This window comes from Macrosteles quadrilineatus, unplaced genomic scaffold (assembly GCF_028750875.1).
Source record: "Macrosteles quadrilineatus isolate MER2022 unplaced genomic scaffold, UCM_ALF_1.0 Scaffold_3__2_contigs__length_128488019, whole genome shotgun sequence".
Classification (NCBI taxonomy): Eukaryota; Metazoa; Arthropoda; class Insecta; order Hemiptera; family Cicadellidae; genus Macrosteles; species Macrosteles quadrilineatus.
Window position 1 is genome coordinate 21119280 of NW_026542596.1, and position 26255 is coordinate 21145534.

The 26255-nt window shown below is 37.4% G+C and overlaps 1 protein-coding gene across 1 annotated transcript in view; it reads right to left on the reverse strand.

Annotated features, from left to right (window-relative positions):
• LOC128990901 (agrin-like) overlaps window positions 1–25774 on the reverse strand; it is a 35610-nt gene extending 9836 nt beyond the window's left edge. The window contains exons 1-16 of the mRNA XM_054413551.1: window positions 25623–25774; window positions 22178–22414; window positions 21548–21763; window positions 20964–21076; window positions 20533–20635; window positions 19252–19464; window positions 18148–18242; window positions 17311–17431; window positions 14385–14615; window positions 12103–12360; window positions 11643–11795; window positions 11302–11424; window positions 10870–11007; window positions 9400–9546; window positions 8177–8301; window positions 700–811 (exon numbers count right to left, since the gene is read on the reverse strand). Of these exons, the coding sequence (XP_054269526.1) occupies window positions 700–811; window positions 8177–8301; window positions 9400–9546; window positions 10870–11007; window positions 11302–11424; window positions 11643–11795; window positions 12103–12360; window positions 14385–14615; window positions 17311–17431; window positions 18148–18242; window positions 19252–19464; window positions 20533–20635; window positions 20964–21076; window positions 21548–21763; window positions 22178–22414; window positions 25623–25692 (2455 nt within the window). The 5' untranslated portion in view covers window positions 25693–25774. The remainder of the gene's footprint in view (window positions 1–699; window positions 812–8176; window positions 8302–9399; window positions 9547–10869; window positions 11008–11301; window positions 11425–11642; window positions 11796–12102; window positions 12361–14384; window positions 14616–17310; window positions 17432–18147; window positions 18243–19251; window positions 19465–20532; window positions 20636–20963; window positions 21077–21547; window positions 21764–22177; window positions 22415–25622) is intronic.
• Between the last annotated feature and the right edge of the window lie 481 nt (window positions 25775–26255).

The window sequence follows — 26255 nt, forward strand, 5'->3', positions numbered from 1 at the left end:
TTATAGATACATTTTTATGAAATTGGGTAAATTTATTTGTTTCTTATCATACTATTATTATTTTATTAAAAGATATACTATATTACCCTCCCTGTAGCAGCAAACCTAGGTACCAGTTAAACCTAATGTTATTTAAATAGGTTTCTGAAAATCAAATCAAGCAAATGGAAATTCGCTTAGTCTGCAGGTTTGCTGAGGTGGGGGTATTTTTATTCATACTTTCATTTATTTTCTATTAATAGCAAATAAACTGGCATACTCTCTAAATCAATACGGTGTTTGCTGCAAACAACAATATTGTGGAAATATTGAAAAAAAAACCACAATCTTAATACATCTTTGGAAAATTTCTTTATTTTGAAGGTCTGTATTTTGACCATTATTTACGCTACATACTTGCTGTTGGGCTTAAACTGTCACAAATCTATCCTCGTTTAATTATATAAAGTAATACTTTCAGTAAAATCAACTGTTCGCGAGATAGAGTGAAAACCCACAGGAATGGGAAGATTTTTGCTATTTCGTTAACAAGTGGCGCGCCCCGCGGTGCACGGTGGTATCTCGAGGTGGATAACTTGGATTTTATGTTATGGACCCAACACTAACAACATATCCAAAAATCAGAACTACCCGTCCTTTTGCATACCACAATGTCTTATTTTACTGGACTATTACTCTAGTAATGTAAAATTGTTTTACCATTACAAAATTTCATATCTTGAATTCCTATTTGTTTTTGGACTTGACATACAAAAAGTTGTAGCTGGCACTTTGAAGCGTACAATTTTCCATCGTCTCCGCAAACCATTTCCTGTAAAAAAGATAAATTAAAGGTTTACTATAGACTAATTAACACAAGTAGACTTTTCATCACATTGTAAATAATTTGAAGCTTGTTTTTCGTGTCTAGTTCATGCTGGTGACACTAAGCACTAGTGTCACAAAATTTAATTTATATTTTTTTTTTTTGTTATTTTAGATTAATGCTTTACTGTGTTACCTGTGAGACACATTATTGTTCATGATTGAATCGTTTTAATTGGTTAAACAAGGTTTTAAATCTACAAGAAAAAATTGTAAACAAACAGGTTTTTGTTTGTTCATCCTAGCCGCACCAAACAAAACTAACAATAGAAAACTTTCTTCAGCTGATCCACAAGGATGACACATCTACAGTTGGATTTTTTTTTAGCTATAAGCGGTTAAGTTGTGGCGGAATATCTTGGATGAGCCTTTTTTTTTGTATTGTGATAATGTGTCCAGACTTGTAAAATTTTGAGGTTAAATAATTACAAACAAACTGGTATGATGTCAATTTGTACCTTGTTGTACTACTTACGAAAGATGGCTCATTTAAGATAACAGTACCTGGGGACCGAGCTTTGCTCGGGGAAAATCATAAATTTACTCTGAAAGCAGTCTTAGTATTGCAGATACATGAATCCATTCCCCACACTCCGCGCTACTAGCCTTTTTACTAATTCTTTCACCATTTCCTGTGTCGTGGACATGTTTCCATCTCTTCTCATAGCATTTCAGTATTGCAGATGCATTATTCTAACTGCTACAAACTGTTTCCAGTTCCCACACTCCATACTGCTCGCCTTTTCTACTTCCTTCACCCCTTCCTGAGTCGCGGACCTGTTTCCCTCCCATCCCATAGCATTTTAGGATTGCAGAGACCGTAATCTAATTGTCATAAACAGTTCCCACACTCCAGACTGCACGCCTTAACTACTTCCTTCACTTCCTTTCCTGCGTCTCGGACCTGTTTTCCTCCCTTCCCATAGCATTTTTGGATTGCAGATACCTTAATCTAATCGTCAAACAGTTCCCACACTCCGGACTGCTCGCCTTTACTACTTCCTTCATCACTTCCTAGCTGTGTCGCGGACCTGTTTCCCCCCTTCCCATAGCATTTTAGGATTGTAGATACCTTAATCTAATCATCATAAACAGTTCCCACACTCCAGACTGCTCGCCTTTACTACTTCCTTCATCACTTCCTGCGTCGCGGACCTTTTTCCCTCACTTCCCATAGCATTTTAGGATTGTAGATACCTTAATCTAATCGTCATAAACAGTTCCCACACTCCGGACTTCTCGCCTTTACTACTTCCTTCATCACTTCCTACTTCGCGGACCTGTTTCCTTCCCTTCCCATAGCATTAAAGGATTGCAGATACCTTAATCTAATCGTAATAAACAGTTCCCACACTCCAGACTGCTCGCCCTTACTATTTCCTTCACCACTTCCTGCGTCGCAGACCTGTTTTCCTCCCTTCCCATAACATTTTTGGATTGCAGATACCTTAATCTAATCTTCATAAACACTTCCCACACTCCAGACTGCTCACCTTTACTATTTCCGTCATTACTTCTGTGACGCAAGCGCCACAGCTTCATGGCGTAAGGCGCTAGCATGCCGTTCAACCGCTCTTTTTCTTGGACCAATTTTTTCTAAGCTCAGCCGGCTCGTCTCTTCTCTCGCCCCTGTCTGCCCGCTGCCGTGATTTGACGAACTTCGAGTCTTCAAACTTCGTACAGAATGAACAATAATCAAGCTAAGTTAACTTATTAGTTTAAGTAAAATATTAAAATATGTTAGGCTAGAAGTAAATCTCAGGGGGGGAAGCCACTGGCTTCGCAGGTACGCTGGAAAATGTAGTAAATAACTATCAAGTTTGATTCCGCCTAACGGAATCAAACAATCCCTTTCATGTTTCGAAGCCACATGTTCCAAGAGATAAAATTGCCGGTTAGAGGGGTTGCTTGGTTCATCTACCAGTTACAATTCAACCAATTCTTGCTTCAATCAGGTTTTTCTTATATATATTTATATATTAGTTTGGAAGGTGTCAACCAAAATTAGGGTATTTAAGTGTGTTAGTTAAATAAGTGTAATCAAAGCTGGCTTGGGCTGTCTTCCTGGTCTGGGTAAAAGGTCCAATTCTCTGGGCCCCCATCACACTTTTCCAGTAATCCAAGGTAATACTGACAACCAGAATAGTTTAAAACCATATCACAAGACTACCACCACCACAAATGGTAGCAGAGCGTGGTTGTCAGAGGTGCAAACAAGCCCCCAACACCAAGGTCGGAAGACTCGCTTCTGAAATCGTTACCAAACCTTGGGAAAAAATTTTCATTGACCACATTGGACCCCTTCCATTGTCCGCCAACCGCAATAGATACATTCTCACCATTGTAGACTCTTTTTCAAAATTTTGCTTCATGATCCCAGTTAGGAACACCAGGGCGGAAACAACTGTCACGGTGCTCAACAGACAAGTTTTTGCAATATTTGGCCCACCCAAATTTTTGGTTTCTGATAATGTTTCACATTTCAAGTCTGTTACCGTCAAGAACCTCTGTATGGGTCTGGGAATCCAACACATATACACCAGCCCATACTATCCCAACCCCTCGCACGCCGAGAGGGTAAACAAACAGATCAAAATTGCCATCCGAATCTTCCACCATCAACATCAAAGGCTATGGGACCAGGAACTCCACTGGTTCCAAATAGCTTTCAATTCAGCCATTCATGAATCCACCAAGACTTCCCCTGCCCGTTTATTCCTAGGTAGACACCTACATCATCCCTTAGAACTTCATTGGAACCTAGACAAATTAGTCGACGAGCAATGCACCCCACAATCCTCCCACGACGAGTGGAGTAGGGCCGTCGAAAACCTATCAAAAGCTAGACAGCAGAGACAACAGAAATACGACTTAAACAGACTGCCCAACCCTTATAAATCTGGGGATTGGGTAATGTTTAAGGAACACCACATCAGTAGGGCCGCCAATGCAATCAATAGTAAGCTTTTACCAGTCTGGTCCAAACCTTGTGTAATAGAGTCCTTTTCATCACCAGTGACAGCACGATTACTAAATCCCACAACAGGTAAATTTATCAGAAACGCACATGTCTCACAACTAAAAAGGTTTTTCCAGCCAAGTTTTTAGAAGTTTTCCAATTACCCAGACCAGGAATGCAGCACCATTGTGATATTAGGCTAAGTCTTCTACCCTCTGTCTCTTAAACCGCCAGCGCATGGGGGACTAGTGAGTCTCAGGGTATCCTTCCCTCGGATGGGCTGCCCTACACGTCCCTTCCCCGTGCGTTGTCGGCCAATTCCCCCCTCCCCTTTTTCGTCTCCTTCACCCCTGCTGAGTTGTTTTAACCTTTTTTTATGTAAGAATCACTTCCCTGCGGGTGTGTACATTTTATGTTTTGTTTTTTTATTTTTACCCCGCATGAAAGGGCTCAGTAGTGGCACCTTCTGTGGCGACCTTGATATCAGTCGAGTGAAGGAAGACAATCTCTTGCTCTTTTTCTTTCATACCCTCCTCCACCTTTTCTTTTCCCTTTAGCTTAATTAGTCACTAGTGGTAGCAGTAGTTAGGTCTTAGGGAAACTAGTATAGTTAAGCAGCAAAAGAAATTAAATTTGGTTTTCTTCAATACAAAAATCAAGAAATCGTTATCTACCAAACGGAAGTCGCAGCACGGTTCTCAATAGATTCCGCGGTTTTCCATCGTGGCAAGCGACGGCAATCTTTTTTTCTCGTTCTAAAATTGCATGCGTTGATAAGAAGAAAAAAAAAAAAAAAAAAAAAAAAAAAAAAAATGTTTTGTATCCTTCTCACCTTCCAAACCTAAACACACTTACAAAACCACAAAAGCTCTCGCGACCCTCACCAGTCTGACCTTGGTTCACCACGCCACTGTGAGTCTTAAACTCTCGGTTTCCCAAACAGATTCAGACCAACCCTGTCAGTGATCGGACCACCGCCTTGCCCACTGACCCTTCACACCTTCACTTGAACGACAGTCTCCCTTTCAACCTTTTCTCTTTACACCAATCAAAGCACAATACTACGGTAATACGCCCCAATTCAGTAAAAGCTGAGTCTTAACATCTGCACAATCAAAGAAAAAAAAAAAAAAAAAAAAAAAAAAAAAAAAAAACATAAGAATAAGACAACAAATAATAAGAAGAAAGCTTATAATGAAAATAAAAACTTATATGCATCATCAAAGCACTTCAGCACGAACTTCATCATCATGATAGTGGGCTACAACACTACCCGAGAAACAAACGAGTCGTCTGTGGCTACTCAACTCCCTAGCGGTCGGAACCTGAATTAACACCATGGTCTACAATTGGTCTCTGACAGCACAACTCACTATTGGTCAGCTCCTGTGCGGACCCCTGAGATCAGCGAGTTGGAAAAACGTCTTGGTCTCTGCAATTGTGGCTCTGCCAAATCTCAACACACTTCATCAGTACCTAAGCCAAGTGTCATCTCGCCATACTTCATCAGACGATCTGCACATCATCCTCGGCTCATCGCCAAGACTGCTAGGGCCACTTCTCACTCTTCCCGCCAGACACACCGAACTCGCCCGTGTTGCTCCACTAACCTTGATCCACAAAGCATTATAAAAATAAAATAATAAAAAAAAAAAAAAAAAAAAAAAAAAAAAAAACTCTTTGTGCGTGCAGATGTCCCCTTTTTTTCCAACAAAAGAAGAAACCCTCAAGTTTACAGGATAGTATGACTGTCTTTCACCCAATGCCTACCTTTTTCGCAGGGGGGGTGGACTCCCATCCCTGTCGGGTTGGTCAACCAAAATTAGCTTCACACCCCAATGTTTTGCGATGGATGAACCAAGCCGAGCCAGTCTGGTTGGGCGGTTTTAAGCTTCCCTCATTGTTTCTCGGCTTCCTTGGAATCCAAACCGTGTCAAGATATCTAAGGACCCAGAAACGAAGATGAAGGGAGGCGTTTCGACCAAAAAACTCACCTTTCACACAACTTGTCACACCTCCCACTCCATTCACCTACCTCAAAAAAAAAAAAAAAAAAAAAATCTTTTGCGCGAGGGGGGGTGGTTGTGACGCAAGCGCCACAGCTTCATGGCGTAAGGCGCTAGCATGCCGTTCAACCGCTCTTTTTCTTGGACCAATTTTTTCTAAGCTCAGCCGGCTCGTCTCTTCTCTCGCCCCTGTCTGCCCGCTGCCGTGATTTGACGAACTTCGAGTCTTCAAACTTCGTACAGAATGAACAATAATCAAGCTAAGTTAACTTATTAGTTTAAGTAAAATATTAAAATATGTTAGGCTAGAAGTAAATCTCAGGGGGGGAAGCCACTGGCTTCGCAGGTACGCTGGAAAATGTAGTAAATAACTATCAAGTTTGATTCCGCCTAACGGAATCAAACAATCCCTTTCATGTTTCGAAGCCACATGTTCCAAGAGATAAAATTGCCGGTTAGAGGGGTTGCTTGGTTCATCTACCAGTTACAATTCAACCAATTCTTGCTTCAATCAGGTTTTTCTTATATATATTTATATATTAGTTTGGAAGGTGTCAACCAAAATTAGGGTATTTAAGTGTGTTAGTTAAATAAGTGTAATCAAAGCTGGCTTGGGCTGTCTTCCTGGTCTGGGTAAAAGGTCCAATTCTCTGGGCCCCCATCACACTTTTCCAGTAATCCAAGGTAATACTGACAACCAGAATAGTTTAAAACCATATCACAAGACTACCACCACCACACTTCCTTTGTCAGGGACCTGTTTTCCTCCCTTCCCATAGCATTTTAGGATTGTAGATACCTTAATCTAATCGTCATAAACAGTTCCCACACTCCAGACTGCTCGCCTTTACTACTTCCTTCACCACTTCCTGCGTTGCGGACCTTTTTCCCTCCCTTTTCATAGCATTTTAGGATTGTAGATACCTTAATCTAATCGTCATTATCACTTCCCACACTCCGGACTGCTCGGCTTTACTACTTCCTTCATCACTTCCTACGTCACGGACCTGTTTCCTTCCCTTCCCATAGCATTTTAGGATTGTAGATACCTTAATCTAATCGTCATAAACAGTTCCCACAATCCGGACTGCTTGCCTTTACTACTTCCTTAATCACTTCCTACGTCGCAGACCTGTTTCCTTCCCTTCCCATAGCATTTAAGGATTGCAGATACCGTAATCTAATCGTCATAAACAGATCCCACACTCCACACTGATACCCTTGACTACAATGTATCAAGTAATCTTTAGTATAATCTTTGTTCAATAGTAACAACTGATGTTTTTCCTTTTGTACTATATTTTTAATTTGCTAGTGTACTGTGGACAGACAACTTTCAAGTATTTTGTTTACTTTTTCCTTGTTATTTAATTCAGCCAAGATGGTTACTTAGCAAACCATTAGACTAATGTTTAAAAAATGTTCCTTTCAGTTTCATTTTTCTACGTAATTAGAATTTTGTTGGCAGTTATAACTGCAGTAAACTCGTTTTATGGCCAAAAATTAACTATTTACAAGATTTGAAGAAAATCGTTGGAGACGTTTACAAAATCTTTCTGCAAGCAAACAATCAAGCATACATACAAGCAAACATTGCTCGATGCTCGTATTAGAGTATAGGATTTTAATCAATTTGTCTGATTTATAAGAAAACATTCAGTATTTAGGCTACTGCTTTTAATAAACCAAACTCGAATCTTGCTTCTTTGGCCTATCCTAAAGTTATCCTGTTTGGTACTTGGTAAACTTTGCATTAGTGAAATTAATTTCACTATTTTTAGCAATCCGATTAACTGTTAATTATATCATTTAAATGGGTCGAAACGTTATTCTATAAAGGTGTATATTGTCATCTCGAGAGTATTTAATTCTGGCCCCTAACTTGAAACCCTTAAAAGGTGGTTTATATTTATATGGAGATTTCCTAGTCTTTATTATGTCCCAACAGTTTATCATGTGTATGGCAGTCACAAAGTAACTACATTATTCTATATAATGATCGACATTAATTTTGCATGAAGATTAAATGTTTTAATATTTACTCATGTTAATTATTTTCAAAGAAACCACACTTATAATTTAAAGACAACGATTTAATAACTTATTCATTAGTTGATTTGGAATTATAGAACAGTAAAACTTATCGAAGTTTAATGTAGTTCTTCAAGAAGAATTTGATGAAGCTAATGCTCTTTATGACGTACCTATTAGAACAAAGATATTCAATGAGTTGGTAGAAATTGATAAGGAAGAAGTATTCAATCTAATGCTTGAAGAAAGTTTCCAAAGTTCCCAGTCTTTTTTTTACTATTGTGCAATAGTGTAGTAATATTAATTTGGTCAATACCTGCAAGCTCTCCTGTGGACAAGTTTGTCTACAGACACATTGGGGCCCGTCTGGTGTTGCTTCACAGACAGCTCCTAGATAGCAACTGATGTCCTCACACATGGAGATGGAACTACTTTCTGATTCTGGTAAACATAGAGAGTATGCGCTTAAGTAAATGGACTTTAAAAGGTTATCAGTCATTTTTAAGAATTAAGGATAGAAATACGTTTTGGTAGAAAAAAAGTAGATGAAAACACCTGGATTGTCTCTGTCTGGAACACAAATGCGCTTAAATTGTAAGACCTTATGTTCAAATTTGTGTCAAACACAGGACTTCAAAATGTTTACATGAAAACTTCGGCAAATATCCTAGTTATCATTTTGCCTTGTAAAGATATCCTAACAATAAATGAAAAAAAAAAATAGTCGGCCTACATAATTTTAAACTATATATTTTTTTACTGATATATACAAGGCTTTCCCTTGTTTAGTGCAAACAACCACCTGTGTATGACTGACTCACATTAGCGTCACTAAATAAATTGTCATTAGCCATGCGTAAACAGGCAACTCACAGCAAGTTCTGTTAGTCTAACTCCATTTCATAGTTACAGAAGCCACCATTGCTGTGTTTCTCATTTATTTGTATGGTACTGTGTACAAATTTGTGGAAAATTATATAATATATTTTGTTATTAACATTGGATAGTTTGGACAAGAATCTGGGACCAAAGAGTCTAAACATAAAGGAGTTTACTGTACTAAATAAACAAATGCATATTTCCAGGGACATGAATGTTAATTATATACAATATCTCAACTAAATTCAACCTACAACTTTTCACTCAATACTTCCATTTTTCTAGGTACACTCAGTACTATCATCATACATTTTGAAATAGCAACAACACATAGGTGAAGGTTTCAAGCTATGAATACTAGATGAGTAAAGAATTATGAGAGATTATCTGTAGCCTACAGCTTGTTTACTGACTAAGATCTGTAGTTGAGGACAGCAGGTCCATATTAGTACGATCAAAAAGATAATGACTGGTTCTCAAAATCAAATTTGCAAACTCGTGACCTTTCGATTGTCAGGTGAGCAACAAACTGACAAAGCTGTCCAGCTCAACTTCATTAATAACCACCCTACATGTCTTAGACAAAGATTCAGATGAACTTACTAAACATTTTTAACTAATGGAAGGAAGAGACTTAGCGCAAGTACCATGTGGTGATACCTGTGGAGCACCCAGCATCTGTTAGAGTGAGGTGAGGCTCTACACAACTGTCACATTTGTGGCCCTGTACTCCAGCCTTGCACACACACCGGCCTGTCATCTGCTCACAGTCCTCTCGCACGGAGCCCAGCGGCGAACAGTCACACACTAACACAACAACAGACAATAGGGTTAGATATGTGGCCCTGTACTCCAGCCTTGCACACACACCGGCCTGTCATCTGCTCACAGTCCTCTCGCACGGAGCCCAGCGGCGAACAGTAACACACTAACACAACAACAGAAAATAGGGTTATATATGTGGCCCTGTACTCCAGCCTTGCACACACACCAGCCTGTTATCTGCTCACAGTCCTCTCGCACGGAGCCCAGCGGCGAACAGTCACACACTAACACAACAGACAATAGTGTTAGATATGTGGCCCTGTACTCAAGCCTTGCACACACACCGGCCTGTCATCTGCTCACAGTCCTCTCGCACGGAGCCCAGTGGCGAACAGTCACACACTAACACAACAACAGACAATAGTGTTAGATTTGTGGACCTGTACTCCAGCCTTGCACACACACCGGCCTGTTATCTGCTCACAGTCCTCTCGCACGGAGCCCAGCGGCGAACAGTCACACACTAACACAACAGACAGAGACAATAGTGTTAGATTTGTGACCCTGTACTCCAGGCTTGCACACCCACGGCCTCCTTTACACACCGGCCTGTTTTCGCTCACAGTCCTCTCGCACGGAGCCCAGCGGCGAACAGTCACACACTAACACAACAACAGACAATAGTGTTAGATTTGTGACCCTGTACTCCAGGCTTGCACACACACTGGCCTGTCATCTGCTCACAGTCCTCTTGCACAGAGCCCTGCGGCAAACAGACATAGTGTTAGATTTGATCCTAATGAAGTGCAGGTGTATTGAATGTTTGCAAGAAATATTTCCTTTGGCTATCTTACAACTTGTGAGAGGATAGATAACTATCATATTTTTGTGATGTAAGTTTTGTATGTATGGAGTATTTGTATTTTTTTTTTAATTTTGAATGGTTTATTTTATGATCTTACAGTTTGATAGGTTTTTGTAAGTGCAAGAGCATTTGATGGAGGAATTTTGTCATGATGAAAGCATTTTTAGATGTAAACTCTTTTAATATGTATTCTTAAATCAAAACTATTTCCTAAATTCCTGTAAACACTTTAGTGAAAATTATATAATCGCATTACTGTACATGCAATGGTTTTAAAATGTCTTTCTTATGTGTCTTAAAAAACTTAAAATCATTTTATCATATTGCTGATTAATCCATAATCAAAATAAACGTACAAAAAATTACATAACTGTTAAAAGGCCTTTTGAGATACTGAATTATTTATTTCATGGCGTTTATGAAAAAAAATATTTCTCACCAATGTGGACGATTAATCATTAGTTCTGCGTTTTAAGACACCAATCAGTAAGTTAACTTACACAGACAGCCCTGATAGCCACTGCTGATCTTGGGCAGTCCCCAGTATCCTGGAAGACAACGATCACACTTGAGTCCTCCGACACCAGGCTTACACTGGCATTGGTCTGAGTCTCCTACACACGCCTCTGAGTACGAGCCTGGACAGAGTGACAAAGCTATAAAATGTACTTTTAAAATTACAGTATAGACACCTACCTATTTAAATGGAAGAAAAAAGAGGGATAGATATAATTTTGAATAATATTCTTAATTTGATGAAGTTAAAATTTTTTATAGTATAGTGAAATTTATAGCTTATTTATATCTAAGTACCAAATTCTCTACATCAAAGAATTGATTCAAACAATATGATTTAAGACAAGTTTTGGTTATGATCGCTGAAAATGCATCTTATTGAACATAAACACCATGATGTTTACGAGCTAGATTACCAATCTTGTTGCAGTCACATAAGGATGGACATCCGAGGTGGTCAGGTCCCTGGGCAGGAGTTTTTTTGTCGGGACAACAACCATACCATGAATCCTGGCAACTCTTCAGATAGCCTCCAACCTCTGAAACAGTTACTACGGTAGTTAGTGAATTTCCTGGAAAGATAAGGCATTGACATAATGACCTACACTGTAAAACTTACCACAATATAGAAAAGTAGCAAACAGGTTCAGCATCAGCCCTTTTGTATAGGCAATCTACAAATTAAAAAATGAACTCTTAATATACAGTACCATTTGCTACTTTTGATGATTGTTATAAGTTAAAAGATTTTACCAACCTTTAGGGCAGCAGCGAGCAAAGTGAGGAGTTTGATGACAGTAGCTGTCTAATGGACAGTCTTGTCTATTAGGGCCACTGCCACAGTCAATCTCTTCTCCTGTTTCTGGGTCTATCACAGCTCCTTCTCCATTACAAGGCTTCACCTCCATTCCTTTAACATATAGCTTTTAGTAGAGTTGGATAGTTGGTAAGACATCTTCTCAGGGTTCTAATTATCTGATTGTTTGGCTTATAGAGATCATGTTCATGATAAGTGTTCCAATGTTATGGTTACAATGTACATAAGTAGTAATTTAGTTTATATTAAAAAATTTTAATGACGATTTTTTACTTGTACAAATTGTTCACGAATGTTTCAAAACGTTCCTTACTTTATGAAAAGCTCTTGTATCAATTTTTGTGTGTGTAGATTTTATTTCATCCATCAAAATAGAAAATTACCAGAAAACAAACTCTACCTCTGCACAGTTCTAGTGGTCTCAGCCTAATCTCCCTCTGTCTCTGGCAGGCTTCCATCCTCATGGCACAGGATGAGTTGTACATGCGGAAGTCTGAGCCACAAATGTGTTGGGAAGTGTCAAATGAGCAATCGAGCAGACATGAGCACCGAGGAAAGCCGTCTGTCCCTACCTCACAGGTTGCATCGTACTCACAGTGTATGTCAAGGCAGGGGTTGCGAGCAGTGGGGACGAGTGAGGCAGCACTGGGTGTCGGCTCTGGAAAACGTTGGTTTTCTTTATAGTTTAAAATTGTTTGTAGCAAGGGTGTGTTATTGTAATAGTTCAATGATTTTACAGAATTACTACGTATAAACTGACTGGATCCAGCTGTTTATTAGTAGCTTTTACGTGATGGGCTTTAAATAGTGATACAACTAGACATTCAATCATAGACTGACCACTGACCAACCTCAAGTAGACTTCTCATCCCATTGTAAATTTGAAGCTAGATTTTCGGGTCTAGTTCATGTCCGGTGACACTGGGCGTTAGTGTCAACGACATTTTGTTTATATTATTTTAGGGTGTTAATTCCATGATTTGTGCTTTACTGTTTGGTTACATAACTAGGGTACGAGCTACTGTTGATGATTATATAGTTTTATTGGGCTAAACGAGGTTTTAAATGGATGAAATAACAAGAAACAAAACACAATCCCTACAGTGCAAGGGAGAATTAACAATGAAATTGACTTCAGCTGTTTCATAAGGATGAGAAATCTACTTATATGTTTACATTTAAGGAGTTGCTCTTTTTAGGGAGTATGTTTTATCTATGATTCCATCCTCATGTAAAATTTGTTGCCAGGTTATAATACAATTGTCTTAGTTGATGTGAGCCACCGACAGATTGTGATAATCTAAATTACTAAATTCTGTCAAATACACACACCTTTTTAGCCAAACATATGGATTGCGCTATGTTGAGCTATAGCAACTGTTATGACCCATCAACTTGGTCAGCAACAAAAGATAAGGTCCAAAATAGAATTTAAGACACTAGCACATTCTGTGACTGGCTCACACAATGTATAAAATATATAATATATATAATGATATAATAATATATATAACGTACCTTCGCCGCAGCAAACCTGCAGACTTAGCGAATTTCAATTTGTCCGATTTAATTTTCAATTAAATCTTTTCAAATAACATTAGGTTTAACGAGTACCTAGGTTTGCTGCCTACAGGGAGGTTAATAAAGTGTGTTTTTTTTATAAAATATTAGTAGCTTAGTATAAAATAAATATATTTGCCAAGTTTGGTCCAAATATCCATAAACAAACAAACTACAACTGTTTACTTATTCTCCATAAGAATAACATGGGAATTTTACAATTTTCTCCGTAACCAATAATCATACAAAAACACTTCAATATACTAAATTATTTGTTTTTTTAAGCTCTTCAAAACAGTTTAGAGAAAATTTGGGAAAAATTATGTTTAGAGGGTCAAAAACGAGAAAAACCAATTTTTACCCCATAAAACCCTGTTCCCTTTGGTCCGATCATGCTGGTTCGCGAACTCGTCCTAAGTAACGTAGGTTTACACGTTTTCATCGAAATCGGATAATTTTTGCTCGAGTTATCGTGCTAACGGATACACACACACACACACACATATATATATATATATTTATGGATTTGAATGGATAGTGTTTTTGGCTTCTAGGGACATTAAAATGAGAAAGTAAATCGGTCCCGGGTCCAAGTCTTACCATGAGACCTACGGTAATAGCTTATTCCCTATATGGGAAATTCACAAAAAAAATATGACAGCTGGACCATATAGATGGGATGTCTACCTCAGTATCCAATAGTCAATGGTGATGGGCTTACCAAATAACTAGCTGATTTTATTAGTTAATGTTAGTTGTAAGTTATTGCTGCTCAAGGCAACTAACACATATTTCACTCTTTCTCAAACTTAGCTTAAAACGTTGTTTAAGATAAAGGAGCTTAAGCTTTGTTTAAGATAAAGGTAGAATGGAATAATTTTGTGAACACACATAGCTCCTAATTAGTACATATTTTTAAAGATAGGAAACCTAAACATAGTTTTAATTTGTAGTGTGAAAGCCCTCATGTTCTTATTAACACTACTAAAAATTTACCCGTACAGTTTTTCTTGCAAGGGGAAACCATATAATGTGAAAGGGAGGCATTTCATAAAACTAATATCTATATCAAAACAGTGAATTAATAATAATTATTATAACCAAAATAGCTGTAGTACTCACTTAATGGGACAGTTTTGAATTTCACATTACAAGCTCCAAAAAATATCACAGTCAGCAGAACGGGAGTTTCGAGAGCACATGATTGTTTCTGCATTTCACACTCGTTTTTGTAAGTCACCATGTTGGAAGCGCAGACAGGCTCCTCTAGATCCTCTGGACATTCTGTAGGACAGACGCAGACTCCACTTTTGCAGCGAGCTCCATACTTACACACTACCTCAGCACACACCTCTGTAACATAGTATAACACTTGTACAGTAAGTCAACATGTTGGAGGCGCAGACAGGCTCCTCTAGATCATCTGGACATTCTGTAGGACAGACGCAGACTCCACCTTTGCAGCGAGCTTCATACTTACACACTACCTCAGCACACAGCTCTGTAACATACTATAACACTTGTACAGTAAGTCAACATGTTGGAGGTGAAGACAGGCTTCTCTAGATCATCTGGACATTCTGTAGGACAGACGCAGACTCCACCTTTGCAGCAAGCTTCATACTTACACACTACCTCAGCACACAGCTCTGTAACATACTATAACACTTGTACAGTAAGTCAACATGTTGGAGGCGCAGACAGGCTCCTCTAGATCATCTGGACATTCTGTAGGACAGACGCAAACTCCACCTTTGCAGCGAGCTTCATACTTACACACTACCTCAGCACACAGCTCTGTAACATACTATAACACTTGTACAGTAAGTCAACATGTTGGAGGCGCAGACAGGCTCCTCTAGATCATCTGGACATTCTGTAGGACAGACGTAGACTCCACCTTTGCAGCGAGCTTCATACTTACACACTACCTCAGCACACAGCTCTGTAACATAGTGGAACACATGTACAGTAAGTCACCATGTTGGAGGCGCAGACAGGCTCCTCTAGATCATCTGGACATTCTGTAGGACAGACGCAGACTCTATCTTTGCAGTGAGCTTCATACTTACACACTACCTCAGCCATACTTGGGAATAACGAATAGAAATTCTATCGAATAGCACTATTCATTAGTTTTTTTTGCTAACTTATATTTTATTCGTTTGTTTTTAAATTAACTAACTAATAACTTCTATCAGTTACTTTTTACGGGACTAACTACTAACTTCTAACTAGTTAGAATTTTCAACTAACTTTCCCAATTATGCGGAAGCATCTCAAATACTGGTTATTTATTTCACGTGATCAGTGAGGGTTGCGTGCGGCCGTGAGAGGTCAGTGCCCTTGTAGACAAACAACGCGGGGGGTGGGGAAAGAGAAAGTCAAAGTCCAGTTGCTTTGGAATGCAGTGGGCCTGTGGAAGGGTAGTGACGGCCATTATCAACACCCCAAGCACTGATGGGTGGGAAGGGGAAATGTTTGTTTGGTGATTGATATATCATCTCAAGTGTCAAAACATTGTCTTAGTTGATGTTCATTATCTGACAAGTTTTATGTCATTTGTTTATGTTGTAGTAATGTAAATAAATGTGACAATGTTTGATTAAAACACAAGTACCAGTGGACCGATCTTGCTCGAGGTGTTTGATTTGTTCAAGAGGTAAAAAATAGAGCTTATAAGCCTACAAATATTTTCAGTCTTACTACGATTAATTAAGTAGTAAAGTCAATTCGTTTTTGTTAGACATCCACTTATCCTCAATTTAGTCTACAAAACTTTTTAATTTGGACGATCAATCTATAAAATGTCCACAATAAGCTTCAATCAATATAAAACTCATGATACATAACATCTGTTATCTGACGACCGTTATTGCATTAAGTCACTGGGATCGTGGAAAGTTGCAACTATAATTACGGGATGGTGTAATAACGCATCAATTCGTGTGGTGCATCGTCGAAAAATACAAATCTCCTTGGCCTTTCCTTTAGATTTTTAGTTCAATGTCAGTGTATATTGTTTTGCAATAAAACACTTAATGTTTTTGAACAGTCGTAATTATCCCTTTGGTTAGTAAGACATCATACAATGCAAATGTATTATCATAGACTAAGCAACACAAGTAAGGGAGTATGATTTATCTATGGTATTATAGAAGCAATTTTCAATAGCATTGAAATTGGAGGAAATCGTAGGAGCCATTTTTTAAATCATATCTTGCGCAATCTTTACTCATATTATAGTATATATTAGTAACCAAGATGTGACATTTAAAAAATACTTAAAAACAACTGCCCAGTGAAAACTAAAACTAACTTTATTTTCTATAAGTTAGTTTTTCAACTAACTAATAACTTCTATCAGTTACTTTTTAAACTAACTAACTTATAACTTCTCAGTTACTTTTTACGGGACTAACTTATAACTTCTAACTAGTTAGAATTTTTGACTAACTTTCCCAACTATGACCTCAGCACACAGATTGTAACATAGTACTGTAAAAATTTGTCGTGACAATTTTCTATGACAATTTCTGTTTCTGTTTTCCTTTACTAGAAACAGTTGTATTTTGAGTGAATGAATCCATCCATAAAATCAAACCTGTACACATACAGCAAACAACATCGATAGGTTCTGTCTAACAACTGCATAAGATTGGAATGAAAATAATCCTACATTGGCTGATAAGTCCCACCAATGAGCTTACTAATAATTTGTATTGAAGAAGCTTTGTTCACGTGGTTTGTTCGTGGTTTGTGGTTGGTGGTGGAATAATTCCTAAAAAAAAATCTTGTTTTCATTAACATTCTATTTGATTGAAACAGGTAACATCAATCATGGTTATTCTATTAAACCATCAAAATGGCTCTTTTACGTACCGGTAGTGTGTAATATAGTTCAAACAGCAGTTTAAGTTTCAAGTTATACTTTTAAGTTATAATGATTTACATATAAAACTAGTTAAGCACTAAAAAGGAAAATATTTGTTTACTCTCAAGTAATGATAATATGTCTCAGTCTCACTGGATTATTTTACATACTGACCACAGTCCCCTTCATAGTCCAGTTCCACGGGTTGTTTGGTCTCACACACATACTTGCGCAGCTCACACAGACTGTCGTAGGTGATGCCGTCAGTGCCACATACTGGGTGGGGCGTGTCTTCCTTGAGGGAGGAAATCATCTATTAGTTTATTCATTTAATTGTTTTAAAATAACTATAAAAAATAACTACTAAATTGTATATTTGATAACTATACCTAATAAATATTTAATTCCATAATAATACCATATGAAACCAACTTACTATAATTCGTTCACAACATTTAGGTGGTTTGAGGGGTACTTCTCCACTACTTTTTTTCTTAACACGTTCCCTACCGACCATCACACTTCTCTGTAACTGAGGGATGAGTATAGTATGTAGCTAATGTGTTAATGTGTATGTTACACTGTTTGACGTTTTGGCAAACCTCAGTTGTTGTGTTTTATTGTTTTTAAGTTAGCATCAAGTGGAGCAGATAGATTTTTTACCCTAAAACCGCCTACATTTTGTAAATGGATCATAATATTTGTAGAAAAAAAATAAACACTAATTAGTCTTATAGCTATGGGTATAGTTTGTAAAATGTTTACAAAATAATCAAATTAAACTAAAGGTTTCTAAAAAAATTACAGAAATCCATACTCATCACTTGATAAAGAACATTTGTCACTTGTCCGCCAAGGTTTTGTTTGGGGGTAGATCTTTTTTAACATTAGAGCATTGATAAAATATCTATATCAACATATGTTGAACATATGGAATTTTAAGATTTTAATATAATTTTTAACTTTTTTCTTAGCTAATATTTTTATAAATATTTTTCAAATATATATTACCTTTGGACAGTTTTGGACACAAACACAGTGAGCCGATCCCTGTTTGTCTGTTTCACAGGTAGAAAAAAACCCACAGGTCTTTGTCTCACACCCATCTGCAAGTACACCAATCAAAATTTAAATACATGGGAAACTACAGAATATCAGTAAATCAAAGAGAATAACATGTAATCATATAGAAAATTGATTCTTGGCAAAGGAGCTTAGGCCAGAATAGGTTTTCTTTTTGGTCGGAAGAGCAGGCTTTACCTGTATAGTTGGTGAGTCTTCTCAATTGTGAACACATTTTATACACACACAAAACAGAATTTTCTTGGAAACGGACAATTTTGTCAATCACAAAGAAAGGAAGATTAATGGTGGCATGCCTATTTTTTGTGAGTATATAAATGTGTTTACTATTGATTGAGAAGACTCTTACCCAACCCACTTAGGTATACGAAAGGGGGTATGTTTTATCTATGATACAGGTAAGCGTTAGGGTACATTTTCATCAAAACATTTTACGTGAAAACATAATATTTTTACCTTCAGTAATTTTTAAACACATACAAATGTAATCATCCCTCAAAATCTCATCAAGTAGATAAGCAACGGACAAGAGAATTCTGTAAGTAAGTTACAGTTCTATGCATAACGTTACCACGGTAATACAAAGACAAAGGCCTTAGGCGAATGCTTTGCATAATTACAACACAGCTCATGCTATGTCCAACCCTAACCCTGTCTGTCCTTTAGTTAGCTCACTTGGAAATATGTGGATTAGGTAGGTTGTTTAGCAGAGTAGGTAAGTAATCATATACAACAGCATAATATAAAAAAAAACTTACAAAACAGTATTGCAATTGGTTTTACTTTATTTCAGGTTATCGTTTATCATATCACATTCCGAGTAATGAATGTATTGTAAAACTATAAGTTGATGCAAATGCTTGAAAGAAACACTAACCAAACACATTTAGTTTTTTAAATTATGAATTAAAACGTGTTGACCGGTGACTTGTAAAAATTAACAAAGGAAACAAACAATGATTCGTTGAGCACTCTCACTTCATTCATCTTAGCCCTGAAATACACACCCTCTAATCTACAACATACACTTACTGCACACGCCATGATGGACAACCTCAATGTTCTTCATGAGTTGGCAGGAGGCGGCCCGTAGATGGCAGGGGCTGTGGTGAGTGTGACCGTCCGAGCCACACAGAGGGTCGTACACCAGTGGACACTCAGGACAAACACACACAGCTTCACCCTTCACCACCACACACTCCGCCCCTAGCTCACAGTTCATCTCCCTACAGCTGGTCGGTGAGTCTGAAAAAATATTATTTTTTAATACTACATTGATTAAATACAGGACGTAAGTTTCACAAGATGACTTTTCAACTTTGTACTGATTCAAGTAAGAAGTGACTTGAGTTAAAGCTGTGATTTTGAAGAAGGTAATTATAGATTGTTATGCTTTAAAGAATTTTTCTAACCTAGCTTTTGTTTGTAAAAGAACATTAATGTTAGAAGATGAGTGAAATGGATAATGAAAAATATTGTACGTAACCCCCTGTATATTGTCGGGTCAGGTAAAATCTTGTACGTTACACGTTACGTTACGCAAGAGCGTGTTTACATAACTTATGTGGATTATACATCTCGCTTCCGCTCGTTGCACAACATTTACCTGCATGATGTAAAAACGCTCTTACTACACTTGTAAGGTAAATAGCTATTACATGTTTTTTTTTGTGTTCATGTTTCCTATAACATGCCAAAATTAAATAAGAAAAACAACTGAAAAACAAATCAAACTTTAGTAAAAATGTAACTTCATAATTAAAATGGTATAATACCTGTTTCCGTCTGTGATCCTATATTTGTTGTATAGAGCAACCGGTTTCAAGGTTAACCGGTTGCTCTATACAACAAATATAGGATCACAGACGGAAACAGGTAATATTATACCATTTTAATATTCAAGAAGTGATCCTGGACCAAATAACATCAATAGAAAGTAACTTCATAAATAAGAACTTTTCATCTACTGTTTAATTTGATTGTATTCTGACAACATTCCAATTCAATCCTCATTAGACAATTCCTGCCAAGTCTGTTTTAGTTGAGGTTGATAATGTTTTAAAAGATAACCATCATCTAATATATGTAGGTACTGGTCTTAAACTGTTTGTTGTCCAATAATGTTGCTATTTTTTTTATTAAATTGTACTACAGTATCTAAAGTTTTTAAATAACTAGCCTTTTCCCATACTTCTTTCCCTATATCCAGCTTAAATTACCTATTTTAGAAATACCAAAGTGTTTGTTTTCAAACAATGTCGAAGAAAAATAAAATTCTTTTAATGGGGAATGTCACTCTCATAATTTACTTACCACATACTCCACTATAAAGCACAGAGACATTTTTTCTATCGAAGCAAGAAGACTTCCGAAGATGACATTCTGAGTCGTATGTTTTGCCATCTGAACCACACACCTAAACACAAATTTATAATGTGTATTTATAACTAAGTTAAACAAGGTACGGCACCATTTTACTTGTAAATTGAATAAGTAACCTGATAGGTCTTTTTAGAAATAGCTCTATATGTCTAATTTGGCCGAGACAGTTGATTAATTCAAAACATAAGCATTAATTAAAACTAGGAAAAACAACATCTCAACAATTGGTGCTATTCCATTGAAACACAGACCAAGGCCCCACTATAAAAAATTTCAAAGTTTATCCAGTGAGGCCTTTCACAGATGTATTGGAGCCTATAGTATCTTTTCTACAATACTATGCAAGTGTTTCAATTAAATACCTGTCTCACTATGGGCTCGCATTGGCTGATGCATTCACACTGAGCAATACCAAACTTGGAGATTGTGCACTCCTCTCCGAACTGACATTTGACTCCAGCGCAGGGGTTTATACCTGAGAAGACATGGAAAACTTTAAAACATTGGAACACTTAGGCCTACAGCCAAATCCAATAATATTTTGATTGTGATTTTTTTTATAAAAAGTGTCAAACTTCTTAAATCTAAAGGCTCAGGATTTTTACTTATTTCAGTGAATCTAATCAGATGCGAATATGAAAAATTGCCATCCTCCCAAAGAACACTTATTTTTTCTTCCATTTTTTAAGGGTAAGTACAGTGTCATGGTAACTTTATAATCCGTTCACAAAATTTAGGCGGTTGAAGAGGGATCAAGGTTGGCCTAAGATTGCCCTACCAATTTCTTTTTAGCTTAATGTATATATCAGCTGTCGGCTATCATTTCAAAACTTTGGTGAGGTGGATTGGGATGTAATAGCTTCCCCCCAAACCATCTAAATTTTGCGAACAGAGTATAGAACACGATGTCAATAATGCTATTTCAAAAATCAATTTTCAAACAAACCTGAACTACATGTTCCACGATATATGATTCGTAGAGCCTTCTTGCTCCGACACGCCTGTAGTCTGAGGGTACAATCCGAGGCGTATGTGAGACCATCACTGCCACACACCGGATCAATCTCCGACTCACAGACCTCTCCACAGTGACACATTGCTCCTCGGTCTTCATCTAGCTGACACACTTCGGGCGGAGGACATTCTAGCCTTGAACACGGGTCTGTAAATGACAACAGAAGGTACATGGGTTGTAAAAGAAAACTATGAAGAATAACCTGTAACACAATCGTCAATCCTACAGCAGGTATCACTTAGAACACTCTACCTGTTACCTCTGTAAATATTTCAAATGTCCTTTTCCACAGGCCCGCAGTTTGCATGTGATGATCTATAGGCCCGAGAGATGATTGCCCCCCTCTCCACCTACATTGAGAGTAATTTTTTCCTTACTTGCTCTTGCAACCCCAACAAACATAAAACATATTGCCCCTGGGCATAGGCCCACTGGTCTCATCCTGGCCACATAATCAAAAAGGTGTTTATATCAGGTTGTAATAGTTTTTTGTACTTTCAAATAAATACGTGTTTCACACCCCCCAGTAACAAACCTTTCTGAAAAACAGACAAAACCTACCACAATATCCCTCGTACTTGACGCTCACTAACAGATCCTGCTCGCAGGCGTGGCGGTGCATGTCGCACTGGTCGCGGTAGTCGCGGTTGTTGGTGCCGCAGACGGGGCCCAGACCCAGGGGTGACGGGGCCACGGGGCAGTGCTTGGGACAAAGGCATGTGGCTGAGCGACCGTCTGGGGCAGGTATACATGTAGATCCGGCAGGACACGACCTGCTGGCACATGGGTCCTGGGACTCTGCAACCAAGGAAAGTTCCCAAGTATACACAAATGTGTAAAGTATAATTATGGTAATCAAAACACTTTTTGCACACTTACGCACAACATGAAAGACTCAACAATATGTTTCTATTTCATTGCTTACAACCTGACTTTTATAAATGAATGTACCCTAGACATCTTTATGGACCAAACGTAACCAGTTTATACTTTGAATAATGTCAGTATCTTATTTCAACTATACGTTCATTTTCATATTGAAAAATGGTTAAGCTACATCTTGGGAATCGGATGTATCAATAGTCAAATATTCTAGACTAGCTGTGTGCCCGTTCTACGCACGGGGATCTTATCATAGTCAGTTTAAAACCTTCTTATATAAAGCACAGCAGTTGGTTTGCATACTTTCAGATATGCTGACAAAACTATTCCTTCGCAGATACAGTATCTGACAGTTTCAAGCCAAAACTAATGCTTCGCAATTAAATGTCACCCGGATCTTGTTGGTCCATATGTTATATCCAATGATTAAACTAAATAAACGGTATCAGCATTCTGACACATACTTTCTCCCATAAGTTTGTCAACAACCTTTATCATGTGTAAGCGGTGAGAGTAAATATACGGAAATGGGATTTGTACAATTTTGTTCAGAATTTAAAGGACTATAACATAATGGTTAAAAGTATTTAAGGTACTACCTCAACCTCTTAATTTAACACTTTATTCGGGTTGACATTTTAATTATCAAGGCGCTCTTGTCCTTTCCGTGAAACATTGAGAAACAAGGACATTAATGCGTTACCATCATACATACACACAAAAATACCGAACTTAATTAGGGAATCTGCTACGCTTTAAGGTACATATAAAAAGGTACATATAAAATTAGTACTTGAAATCTTTGTTAATGCCATAAAATTTGATCATAACAATTTATATTTGCTTGGACCGGAGATGACTCGAAATTCTGTCAAAATGCTATCTGAATCGGTTTGCTATATGAAATGAAGTACAGTAGGCCTACTATAGACGATTTAGATTGGTAATTTGTAATAAAAATTACCAAAATAGGCCACGAACTATTGATACATAAACAACGTTCAAAGTGTTTGAACAATTCATGATGGTTTGCTGAATAAATGTTTTACTAAAATGCGTTATAGTTTTCTTAGCATAAAATTTTGGAATCCAGACAGAAAAAGCAAAAATTATACAGTTAAGACATCAATTAAATTGAATAGGCCTACGCCTGTAATAAATAAGGTGCAACACCAACGATAACTAATTTGTAAATTACTGTAATGTGTTGGTACGTAAAAATGATTCTTGCTGCTACTAAAGGTTAAAAGGAAAAGAACCAGTACCATACCAAAAACCAACGTTTACAGTTAAGAACTGTAGTACAGCCGACCAATTATATGCGTTAATCAAGGTTATTGATCTCTTGGTTTTGGATTTTCTCGTAAAAAGTTATCGGCAATCAAAGTTATTTCCCATTAATTGCTTTATTTGTACACAACTCTTAATGTAAACTTATCGGTGTCAGTTTGAAAAAAAAACCTTATACAACATAACTTTCTGTTATTTAATAGATTACGTATTCTCTAAACAATGGTTGCTGGTATATATATTAACATTATAAGGAAATGTGACAAAAATTACACAACGTTGGGTTTTTGGACGTTTATAATTTTATTTCTTAAGTACCTAGGTAGGCCGTGTATTCTATGGAAAAGTACCGGTATCAAGGATCGTTGTCGAAAGGGTTGTTATAAATAATTGGGTAAGCATACGTACCACACGTACCCAAGAGAAGGGCTATGGGCCTATTGGCTGTATGGTCCAGCGATTGCATCACACGGTGAGTAGGAACTATTGACTTTATATAGTCAATGGTAGGAACAGAAAGTGACACATTGGAAAATCGAGTTCAGCATCATCCGTAAACCTCTGTTACAATCACCCACTGCAGTTGTAATTTTTTGCTTTACACTTTACACAACCGCCATTGAAGAGCCGTCAATGAGTGGAACATTGTTTCTAAGCTATTGGCGACGGTCATTAGTAAATTTAAGTTTCCCAGCCGTATACAACACTGATTCAATCTTGATTCAATGTCTTCTTTCTGGTTATCAAAACTCCAAAACAATTTTATACACATATTTCTGGTTCCTGACCTGGATGATGCCTAGTTATTTAATTTACGGTTACACTATATTATTCCACTTGCGATTAATTAAATCCTTTATGTAATAAAAACGTTTTTAATCTCACTTGGATGGGATTTGCCTTCAAAACGTGATCGGAAATGGTTGTGGTGTTTGTAAACAACATTTGTAAACATTTCAGTGACAGCTAGAAAAAATAATCTTGATCCGAACAGCTGTTCGTTGTTTCATAGATGATTATGTGATACAAATTGGAAGAAAACTTGACAAAAATCGCACAAAACTGCATTTTTGAACGGCCGTAATTTTAATTACAAAGTAGTGAGACCATATTTTAATGGCTAAAGACACTCTCGCCAATCCAGTGAATACATTAAAATGACTTGGGTCTTGATAGGTACTCTCGTTTTCCTGGAGAAGATTGCGTAAAATGCCATCTTGAGTGTGTCAGACAGACAGACAGACAGACAGACAGACAGACAGACAGACAGACAGAAATTTAGATGAGACTTGTTTCGGCTTCTTTAATGTATAAAACGTAAAAATAACCTAAAAATGTATGATTCTGAGCAATGTACAGACAAAACTCTAATTTTATTTATATAGAAGATAAACTACTCATATATTTCCTGTCCACTGACGTAACTAAGAAAATCAATAAGAGATGTCAGGCAGCTGGGAGAGGAGATCTTGCTAATCATCTATAAACAAAATTTTAAAGGCACATAGGCCTAAGCAAATGAAACAATAAATACATCAATTACATAAAACAAGTCAAGTGTATAGCTTTTTTAATTATGAAATAGGCCTGATGCATCATATTTCAATTGGTGGTTTGTAAATGAAACGGTTTATATCCCTGACTTCTGGAAATATTGATTTCCCGTCATCCTTACCACATATAGTTTATGTCCATAATCATTAGGGCAAAAGATTAAAAAAGTGTCATCTGTTTCTCGTTTCTGTATGCATTCATTGTGAAAACTATTAACTGCTGTTTATTAATTAACTAAAAGCTCGACTGATTTACTTCTCTAAAAATCATTTAAACATACCACACTCGCCAGGATGTTGGACCAGTATTGTCCGTTTGTGTGTGCAGGAGAACATCCTCAAGCTGCACATGTTGTCGTATGTGTTCCCGTCCGTACCACAGACAGGGGAGTAGCTCTGGGGACACTCTGCAGGACAGCGACACTCAGGAACACCTTCCATCCCTACCATGCACAACCCTCCATGGGAACAGTGCACATGCTCACACGGATCTGGAACAACAGATTTGGCAATTAGTCAAGTTTTGGGTGAAGCTAATAGTCGTCAAGTTTTTCTTAATATACAGCATCGGAAGTAAAACATAGATCTTGAACTAAAACTGGAACTTAGATTACTTCACCTGCCGTCTAATTCAGCTTCTCTCGAGCAGTGGCGTTGCTTGGTTAAATTCCAGGGGGGGGGGAGAAGCCTCAAATTTCCCAACTGCTTAACATAGATTTCCCAACTATTTTTTTTTAGAAATCAATTTCTGTACTATTTTTAAAAATCTACAAATTATTATACTACACTGCATTAACATTCAATTCAGTATTTATAAACTTGCATTAACAAAACATAGCTAGTTTTACATATATACAAAATTTCTAAAACTTCTACCAATTCATAATGAAATGTTATGACTTCAAAAAACTTGA